Here is a 10,767-nt window from a genome sequence, read left to right as displayed (position 1 = left end):
TTGGGTGACAAGATCACAAGTGCAGGGGTGGAACCTGATCAGTCAAAAGTGCAAGCTGTACTTGACATGCCAGCCCCTACTGATAAGAAAGGTGTACTGCGAGCCATGGGAATGATTAATTTCCTAGGTAAGTTCATTCCTAACCTAGCTGTCAAGACTACATGCCTTAGAGAGTTGCTACGTCACAACACGGTGTTTGAATGGACAAGGCGACATGAGGACGAATGGCAGAGATTAAAGCAGACTGTTGCTGTTGAGCCAGTGCTCACGTTCTTTGATCCAACAAGGCCAACAAAAATTTCCACTGATGCCTCAAAAGATGGCTTAGGAGCTGTCTTGCTACAGATGCAAGAGGACAGTTGGCAGCCGGTAGCGTATGCATCAAGGTCAATGACAGAGACTGAACAACGTTATGCTCAGATTGAAAAAGAGACTTTGGGCTTAGTGTTTGGTTGTGGAAAATTTCACAGTTATGTCTATGGCTTACCAACGTTTGCAGTAGAAACTGACCACAAACCGCTCATAGCAATCAGAAAAAAGAACCTCAATGACATGTCACCCAGGATTCAACGCCTGATGATGTTTCTACAAAGGTATGACTTTGAACTGATTTATACACCAGGCAAATACATTGTTCTGGCGGATGCACTGTCACGAGCACCAGCTCCAAGTGATGACACACAGTGTAGCCCTGTGTCTGTTGATGTTGAAATGCACATAAACATGGTGACTGCTTCTCTCCCGGCATCAGATGTAATGCTACAGCAAATTGCGCAGGAGACGGCGAAAGACCCGCAACTGCAAAAGGTAATTCACCTGAGCCAGAATGGATGGTCACGAGGTGTTTGTCCGGGTTGGTATCCTGTGCGTGCAGATTTGTGTGTGGCTAATGGTCTGCTTCTGAGACAAAACAGGATTCTCATTCCACAGTCTATGCGTCGAGACATGCTACAACGCATTCATGAGGGACACTTAGGAGTGGAGAAATGCAAAAGGAGAGCGCGAGAAGCTGTGTACTGGCCAGGAATCAACAGAGATATAGAGGAGATGGTTCAAAAGTGTGAAACATGTCTTAAACATCGGTACAAGCAACAGAAAGAGCCGATGCTGATTGCAGATCTTCCCACTGCACCATGGCAAAAAGTAGGTACTGATTTGTTTCATCTACATGGAAAGGACTATCTTCTAGTGGTTGACTACTACTCTAATTATCCTGAAGTAGCGCAGCTTTCCAGTACATCAGCACAGTCTGTCATCACACACATGAAAAGTTTTTTCTCAAGACATGGGATTCCCCATTGTGTGGTGAGTGACAATGGTCCACAATTTGACTGCGGTGAGTTTCGTGATTTTGCAGTTCAGTACGGATTTGAACATGTCACCTCTAGCCCTTTGTATCAGCAGGCTAATGGACAGGCAGAGAAAGGGGCCCAGGTTGTGAAACGATTGTTTAAAAAAGCGAGAGAATGTAATGCTGACCCTTACCTGGCTTTATTGAGTTACAGAGCCACTGCCCTGGAATGTGGAGCATCTCCTGCTGAGTTGCTCATGGGTCGCAAACTGCGCACCACACTTCCTCACATGCCAAGGAAGGATGGCTACAGGAGTGACAACAAGTGGGCTGACAAAAGAATGAAGCTCAAGCAAAGACAGAAGAGGAACTATGATAAAACAGCAAGGAATCTGGTGCCTCTGCAGGAAAAGGATGTTGTGAGGATTGATGGTCCTGAGCTGTGGGACAGAAAAGCAACTGTACTGCAAGAGGTAGGACCCAGATCGTTTGTTGTCGAGACAGAGAATGGTCAAGTTTTAAGGAGAAACAGGAGGAGTCTGTTAAAGATTCAGAATGGTGAGAGTCAAGAGAAAGAGACAGGATGGGAACAAGAGAATGTTGCGACAGAAGTGCAACACAGTGAATCTTCTTCATCATTGCCAGTGACTGTAACACTCAGAAGGTCCACTCGACCTAAGAAACCACCTGAGAGGCTCATAAAACAAATATGAATGAAGTAACGGGTTAACTGTGTAAAGAAAGTGGTAAAGCGTTGCTGACTTTAATGTGTTAAAATGTGTTCCTAATGGTTACAGTTACAGGAAGTGAAAGAGTCATAGTGTAATTTTAAAGACCAATGCTAGTTTGTTTGTTGAAATGTGTTGAAAATACCAAGCTTGAATATATTTCTTTTGAGCCATATGCATACATTGAGTTACAAGACATAAGGAAAGTTCATTACTGAAACATGTATGTTGTTGCATTCTGTTTAATATGTAAGTGCTAGTGAAGACTATGTGAATGAGGAATAACTGCTGTGACACTGAGGTAATCTTTTAAGCAGCTGAAAAAAAAAGGGGGATGTAATGATAAGTGTTAACTAAGGTGTCACCAGCAGGTGTCAGTGTTGTACGAGAGCCCACGTAGGAGGTGTGGAGAAGAAGACAAAGAGTTAAGATGGCAGTTCATGTTACATGTCAAGTCTGAGTCTTTTAATAAATGGCTAGCTGAAGCTAGCCCAATGTTCTTCAAGCTCTTTTATTATAAATAAGACAAGAACATTACAACGTGATCCTGTGGAACAGCGGGGAACCCTCCGTGGGTGTGACTCAGCAAACGAAGGATCCATGTGTGACCTATGTGTATCTGGTGTCCTCTCTGAGTGTAGAAATAAATCACGAGAAGCTGCTCAGGCTGTGGCATCAGTTGTCTTTAATTCTCCATCTGCATCTGCAGTTTCACAAAATGAGCACAGAGGTAAGGTGTCTCTGGTCAGCAAAACAAGCGCTCCTTCTCATGAGTGATCCTCGCGACCCTCAGGATTACCCACCATAAAATAATAAAAACATTGGAGATTACAGTGACCGTATAGTGGATATTTTTCTCTTACAATCAATTCAGTGGAACTAACCTCTCAAAAAAAAATAAACAATTAAGTAAATGTTCTGAAAATAAAATAAACTGACATTTTATTTACTGGATGCCATTTTCTTAGAGTTTATAACTTAACAATGCAAAAATAAATAAACTCTTTTTATATATAAAACTGAATATATAAAACTCAGTAAAGTTGAGTATTAACCATCTGCTACAATGATAAAATGCTATTTGATAAAACATACCTGCAGTTTCACAAAATGAGCACAGAGGTAAGGTGTCTCTGGTCAGCAAAACAAGCGCTCCTTCTGCAAGGAGGAGCGATAGCGTTACTGCGCGGGAATTTCCCACGTTTTCACACAACTAGATTCTTCTAAGGCACGACCATAACGACAGAACAACAGAACGATCGTGACCTACAGTAAACATAGTTCAATAATATACACAAGTGAAAACCATAAACATACTCCATAAGCATGACAATCATATTTCTTTGTCAGACATCGCAGAGACATGTTACCTCATGAGTGATCCTCGCGACTCTGAGGATTACCCACAATGCCTTGCTCCTAAGGGTGAATGCAGTATGACTTTTGACCAGCAGATGGTGCATTTTAGCAGGATTTAACACAAACCATTTTAACTATGTTACATACACCCCCCTTAAATTCTGCTAAAATGGGGCCTATCAGATAAGAAAAATACAAAAAAAAAATTGAACTCACACAAGGTTAACTGTGTAGCAGCAAGAGCACAAGTCCAAGTCAGTTAGAAACTTTCCATGAGGAACAAGTTAAGCAAGGGAGTGGCCAATTCTCTCGCCAACTCAGACATGAAAGATGCCATATACACCTCTCAGTATGTGAACATTGCTCTAAGGCAGAAGATACTCAAAAAAAAAATGCTCAAGGATAACATTACTGCACAATTTCTCAGAACAATTATCAAGTTATCCCACAAACATAGTTCTTACAAAAGAAAACAAGGAATCAACAGTTGAAACTGAGTCATCAACATTTTGCTCATTGATTTCACAAATGAGACGTGCTGGGGGTTTTACAGGTCTCCCTGATCTAGTGCAAAGAGCTGGTGGCTGTGTACAAACTACGTGGTCCTCAGTCTGTACAGCTAGTTGTGTGTCAGTCTTGTGCTCAGGTGAAAGAACCTGATGAGCATCCCCTGCTGAGGGCTGCAAGGGGGTACTCTGGAGCTCAACGCATTCAACAGTGTGGTCCAATGAGGGGACCTGTTCAACCAATGGTTCACACATAGCCTGTGGAACAACAGTCGCCTCAATCTCTGGGGCTGAGACACTCATGGCTACATCAAGAGAACACCCAGTTAGACTGGCTTCAGATTCCCCTTCACTTGTTTGGTCTAGTCGCATGAGCCAGTGAATTGTCTTTGTCTCACTGTCCTGTACATCAGCTGGAGGGTCTGGCTCACATTGTCCACTACCAGCTACTGAAGAACAGCTTGACTCCAGTTCGTATTCACCTCCCAAGGGGAGGAAACTCACTGGGAGTAGGAGGTTTCTATGGACAACTTTCTCCCTCAATGTCACAGGGTCTCTGATGCAGTACACGTTTATGCCAGGTTTTACAGCTGCCACTTCAAAAACTGTGGACTCCCATTTGTCAGCAATCTTTTTCTTCCCTCTTTCACCGCGATTAGCGAGCAAGACTCTATCACCAACAGAGAGAGGTGATCCTTTGGCTTTGCGGTTGTAGTTCTTTGCTTGATGGGCTTGTTCCACCCGGCTGTTCTGCCTGGCAATGCGGGCAGCTTCAGCCAGATCACGTTTCAGATGTGAGACGAACTCACGATGGTCGACAACAGTACTAGTAGGAAGAACATGCTGGAAAACAACATCAACAGGTAGACGAGGAATTCTCCCAAACATGAGGAAAAACGGAGCAAAACCTGTCGTCTCATGTTCAGTACAATTGTAGCAAAATGTCAGCATCTGAAGCATCTGTGGCCACCTGGCTTTGGAGCGTGGTGGTAAAGTCCTTATCATGTTCCCCAGCGTCCTATTGTATCGCTCCACGATACCATTCCCCATCGGATGGTATGGGGTGGTGTGTGACTTCTGAATGCCTGCCATGTCCAGGAGCTCCTTAATGAGTTGGCTCTCAAAGTTGGCCCCCTGATCGGAATGTATACGTCTGGGAAATCCATAGATACAAAAAAAGTCATTCCACAGGCGACGGGCAACCTGCCTTGCAGACTGATTCTTACAGGGAAATGCATGCGCTAATTTGGAGAAGTGGTCCGTTACAACCAAAACATCAACACACTTCTTGTCAGTCTGTTCAGCAGTCCAAAAGTCAATGCAGACTAGCTCCATTGGTTCAGTGGTACAAATGTTCTCCAGAGGTGCACGGTCGTTTGGCTCTGGGGTCTTTCCAACCACACAACGGAAGCAGTTCTTCACATGATTGATGATATCCTGCTCCATTCCTATCCAAAAGAATCTTTGCCTGGCAAGGGACAGAGTGCGAGCTTGCCCCTGATGGCCTGCAGAATCATGAAGGCCCTGGAGAATTTGAGCCTTCAGGGAGCCTGGGACAACAAACTGGTAAATCCGTGTGTTCAGGTGCCTGTCCTTTTTCACCTTATACAACAATCCATCCTTGATCAAAAGTCTGGGCCAGTGTCTCAGCAATTTCACTACACTTTGAGATTCACCAGTGCGTTCACGTCTGGTGGGCCTTCTATGTCGCCGGACATAAAAGAAAACCCTGCTCAAAACCTCATCTTGTTCTTGCAGGTGAACAAGTTCACTCTTCGGCATGGAAGCAGGCTGAGCAACACTCGCAAGCTGTGGCACATTAGGGCCAACCCCTCCCATGCAGCTGATACTGCCAGAGTCATGTGCAGTCAACACAGCAGAGACATCCTGGGAAGAGAGAGAACCTTGAGAGAGAGGCAGGGTGGCAGTAGCCTCCCCCTCAGATTGACCTACAACCAACTGGCAGTTGGCGGCGCACCGAAATGCGTCTTGCACGTTCCTGTCCGCCAGACCATCCACCTGGTTCAACAAAGCAGCATAAGGCTCGGTGACCAGCCGGTGGCCCATGCATGACTGAACAAATGGCTCCCTACTTAACGCATCAGCAACGACATTTTTCGTGCCAGGGACATACTTCAGCTCAAAACTATATGCTGCAAGCCTTGAAACCCATCGTTGCTCACAGGCGTCTAACCTAGGTTTAGTCAAGATATATGTCAACGGATTATTATCTGTCCAAACTGTGAAATGGTGGCCCTTCAACCAATGGCTGAACTTGTCACAGATTGCCCATTTAAGAGCAAGAAACTCCAGCCGATGCGCTGGGTAATTTAACTGAGCGCGTGAGAGTGTCTTGCTGGCAAAAGCCACTGGGGTCTGGCAATTTTTCCATCCGGAGGCAACTGAGAAAGGACAGCTCCAAGGCCATCAAAAGAGGCATCGACTGCAAGGATGAATGGTGCATTAAAATCTGGATGGGCTAATGTGACACTATGCACAAGTTCATGTTTCAAAGTCCTGAATGCTTCTCTACACTCATCAGTCCAGTCAGCTGGAGACAGTTTCACTTGGCCTCTTTTAAATTTGGGCTTATGGCCCCTTCCCCTCTTATGTAATGCAGCTGGCTCAGCCACAAGATCAAACAGCGGTTTAGCTTTTGCAGAGCACCGTTCAATAAAGTGATGGTAATAGAGAACCATTCCTAGGAAGGATCTGATTTTTCTAGCACAAGGTGTCACACTGTCAGACTCCATCAGATCAGCTTCCTGCACGTTATCTATAGCCTCTACTTTACTTGGGTCCATTTGTACACCATCACCACATATGATGTGTCCCAGGAACTTCACAGACCGCTGAAGGAAGTGGCATTTCTTAGGCGAGAGCTTCAGGTTGTTGGCAGCAAGGCGTGAAAAGACCATCTGTAGACGGTCAAGTGCCACCTGTTCAGATGGGGCATAGACCATAAGGTCATCCAGGTAGCATAACAGGCTTGTGAAGTTCTCATCACCAAAAATGGACATCATCATTCGCATAAAAGTGGCAGGACTATTTGTCAGGCCTTGGGGCATTCTGTTATATTCATGAAGGCCAAATGGGGAAGAGAACGCAGTGTACTTTTTATCATCCTCATGGAGTCTGACATTGTAGAACCCCAACGTGAGGTCCATTGTGGAAAAGAAGACATTTCCACCAAGTGCAGCAAGTGCATCTGACTGATGAGGCAAAGGGTGTGCATCTTTAACTGTCCTTGCATTCAGCCATCTGAAGTCGTTACATATGCGCAAGTCACCATTTGGCTTAGCAACCAAGACAAGGGGAGATGAGAATTCGCTCTGTGACTTACGAATTATCCCCGACTCCTCCATCTCGTTCAGGGCAGTGCGAAGTTTCTCATAATAGCATGGCGGTACCCGTCTGTATGGCAGTCTGAAGGGTTTGTCATCTACAAGGCGGATTCTGTGGACAAAGTCTACTGCTTCACCACAATCCATTTTGTGCCGGGAAAAGATGGATTCATACTGTTCAATGATCCGCAGCAGTTTGCCCTTCCATTCCAGGGAAACTTCACAAGACAAAAGGTCCAAGTCCTGTAGGCCCAAATCACACAAGGTCTGTGACATTTCTGCCTCTGATCTCAGAGTAGTCGGTGAGTCTTGTGTGTACTGTGCACTTGATTGAATAAGGACAGGTTCAGGTAAGTCCTGTACAGAAAGACAGGGGGACACATCAGCAATCTTTGTATTTCGTCTCAGAGTGAGGGGCTTCTCAGAGGGATTCACCACTTTAACAGGGACCCAACCATCCCCCCACAAGGAAGTTACAACTCTGCCCACCAGAATCTGAACAGGTCTGGACCGAGACTGGGTGGGCTCAATGATGACAGTACTCCCTGCCACTGAGGCATCAGGTGCAGGCAGCTTAGCCCACACCAAATGTTCAGACATGGGCTGCAGGGTGACGCGTCTCTTAAGTTTCGCAGTGCCAAAGCTGGGAGGCAGTGCATGTACATCACAGTTATCTGAATAAGACAGCAAGGTTGCCAAGTGGGGTAAAGTGTCACTCTGAATACCACCCACTGTGGACGGGCTATTCTGGGCACCAAGAGTCACTTTCAACTGTGAAATAAGCCACTTTATAGCATTGCTGCCCAGGATCATGTCATCAGTCTGGCCCGGGACAACCAGAACAGGAATTATCACCCTAAAGCCATACACTGATACAGTGAGGTCATACATAGCAGAAGGCGTGACAAAGTGGCCCCCACACCCTATGATGACAAAATCCTCAGCTGATTTCCTGTCAATATCAGGGATTGACTGTGAGAGTTTTCTGTCGGCCATCTCACTTACGGTGCATGCCATAGATCCACTGTCCACCAATGCCTTAAGAACATGTCCACCATCAGTAGTCACATCAGAGTAGAACAAGCTATCAGTCTTTGAGAGTCGATGCAGGCTCTGTGCAATCAGTGTTTTCTGTGGTGGCACCAAGCCACTGTAAGTGCAGAATAAAGCCTCGTAATCATCAATATCTGTCGAGTCAAAGGTGGGAGGTCGACTCACTTGATCTGCGCTGTCCTCCCCTCCACGCAGATCATTCAGTTTCCCTGCTGTCCGTTGGAAGGAGAACAACTCCCTTTGGGGCAGTTGCGCCTTGAATGGCCAGGTAAGTGACACAGGAAGCACAATCTGTTTTCTCGACAGTGAGTCAGTGTAGAGTGGGAGCTGTCTCTGCATACAGAGCATGGTGTGTCCTTCAAGCCTGGTATTTTTGGCAATTTGGCACTCTGTCGCCCTACAGTAGCATGAGCATAGCCAGGGCCCTGAAGCAACACTTTCTCAAGCATGCTGATCAACCGCTCAATAGCAGAGCCCTCCTGATTCACAACCTGTCTCTGCTCATGGCCGACTGGACAAAAAGTAGCATTAGCGCTAACCTCAGCCTTATGTACATGGACACTGTTGCTCTTATCTGAAGAACGCTTGAGCCCTTTTTCAAGGTGATACTCATCCAGCACTTCCTGAACTTCACGAGCAGACCATTTAACACATGTCTTAGTTTTAAAGACAAGAGCCAGGTCCCTGCAGGGGCAGTGTCTGATGAACATGCGTGCAACTTCAACACCAGCATTGTCAAAAGATTTCCCCTGCTCCTTAAGACAGTTACCAACAACATCAGCGGCTCTGTTTAGCCTTAGCCAATACTCATATGGATCTTCTCCGTCACTTGGCAGGGTGGAATAAAAATCAGCCAGGGGCACTGTCGAGCAGTGGGAGGAGCTAAAATGTTTGCGTAAGAGGCCATAGATGGCTTGTGGGTTATGCTGGACATCAAGACCACCATTCCTTACACCAAATTTTACAACATCCTTCGCTCTGCCTCTCAGGTGCATCATAATCTCCTCAGCTTGATTTTCTGGGAGAATGCCGCTCTTCCTTATGTAACTCTGCATGGCTTCCTCCCATTCATCAACAGTCAGTGAGTCCGAACCCTCACCTCGAAATATAGGTGGGTCTTTGATCTGTCTCTGAGCTACTAGCTGCACCTGGGAAAGATCTAAAGCTTGACTGGAAGGGATGTCTTTTGTTTCATATGCCCCACCAGGACATGCATACGTAGCAGCTGCAGGACTTGAGGTGTGAGGTGTATTAAGATGTGACATAACGCTATCAGCCAGCTGTTGTCCAATCTGCTGTACAATAGAACTCATTTGGTCAACTAGACTTACATCAGTAATTGGAGGATTTGCAACTGACGCAGTAGCGCCCTCTGGTGGCTGTGAGTCAAACAAAAGCCCACAGGGACTATCTGTTGTCCTATTACCCACCCGATGGCCACCCAGTGAAAAAGGAACAGCTGTGAACCCTCTACCCCTACCAATACCAAGGGGGGTCACATTTAAGTTATCACCACAGTTACTGAGATCCATATTTAGCAGTACATCAAAAGAACTACAATGGGCTTAACGCAATATGATAACAGACAAATGTAAAATTGAAGTACACCCAGCAGTCAAAACACAAGAGATGCTCCAAACGATGCTGCGATGAGAAGACACCAGCCCGGTCCGATGTTGTCGAGGACGAGTCACGGCACCAATGTGACCTATGTGTATCTGGTGTCCTCTCTGAGTGTAGAAATAAATCACGAGAAGCTGCTCAGGCTGTGGCATCAGTTGTCTTTAATTCTCCATCTGCATCTGCAGTTTCACAAAATGAGCACAGAGGTAAGGTGTCTCTGGTCAGCAAAACAAGCGCTCCTTCTCATGAGTGATCCTCGCGACTCTCAGGATTACCCACCATAAAATAATAAAAACACTGGAGATTACAGTGACCGTATAGTGGATATTTTTCTCTTACAATCAATTCAGTGGAACTAACCTCTCAAAAAAAAATAAACAATTAAGTAAATGTTCTGAAAATAAAATAAACTGACATTTTATTTACTGGATGCCATTTTCTTAGAGTTTATAACTTAACAATGCAAAAATAAATAAACTCTTTTTATATATAAAACTGAATATATAAAACTCAGTAAAGTTGAGTATTAACCATCTGCTACAATGATAAAATGCTATTTGATAAAACATACCTGCAGTTTCACAAAATGAGCACAGAGGTAAGGTGTCTCTGGTCAGCAAAACAAGCGCTCCTTCTGCAAGGAGGAGCGATAGCGTTACTGCGCGGGAATTTCCCACGTTTTCACACAACTAGATTCTTCTAAGGCACGACCATAACGACAGAACAACAGAACGATCGTGGCCTACAGTAAACATAGTTCAATAATATACACAAGTGAAAACCATAAACATACTCCATAAGCATGACAATCATATTTCTTTGTCAGACATCGCAGAGACATGTTACCTCATGAGTGATCCTCG

The 10,767-nt window shown here is 45.2% G+C and overlaps 1 protein-coding gene and 1 long non-coding RNA gene across 2 annotated transcripts; both read right to left on the bottom strand.

Moving 5' to 3' along the window:
• Window positions 1–6,073: 6,073 nt before the first annotated feature.
• Window positions 6,074–9,853, bottom strand: LOC115793557 (uncharacterized). The gene is made up of 3 exons (XM_030748604.1): window positions 9,138–9,853; window positions 6,679–8,223; window positions 6,074–6,078 (listed from the first exon to the last, which is right to left on the bottom strand). Exons 1-3 carry the CDS (start codon window positions 9,811–9,813, stop codon window positions 6,074–6,076), a joined length of 2,226 nt encoding a protein of 741 aa, XP_030604464.1. The 5' UTR covers window positions 9,814–9,853.
• Window positions 9,854–10,048: 195 nt separating this feature from the next.
• On the bottom strand, window positions 10,049–10,767 carry LOC115793725 (uncharacterized). The gene is made up of 3 exons (XR_004021124.1): window positions 10,751–10,767; window positions 10,476–10,538; window positions 10,049–10,168 (listed from the first exon to the last, which is right to left on the bottom strand). It is a non-coding gene; the product is annotated as an uncharacterized LOC115793725 (long non-coding RNA).

The sequence above is a fragment of the Archocentrus centrarchus genome, chromosome 15 (genome assembly GCF_007364275.1).
Source record: "Archocentrus centrarchus isolate MPI-CPG fArcCen1 chromosome 15, fArcCen1, whole genome shotgun sequence".
Classification (NCBI taxonomy): domain Eukaryota; kingdom Metazoa; phylum Chordata; class Actinopteri; order Cichliformes; family Cichlidae; genus Archocentrus; species Archocentrus centrarchus.
Note: the sequence above shows the minus strand (reverse complement) of the source record. Positions and strands in the feature narration are given on the sequence as shown.

What these genes read in the sequence shown, in the direction of transcription:
- LOC115793557 (XM_030748604.1), bottom strand. Translation starts at nt 9,813, where the DNA reads ATGGATCTCAGTAACTGTGGTGATAACTTAAATGTGACCCCCCTTGGT. An exon ending in CCACTGCTCGACAGTGCCCC is followed by an intron (nt 8,224 to 9,137) that starts TGGCTGATTTTT and finishes CCGTAAGTGAGA; the next exon opens with TGGCCGACAGAAAACTCTCA.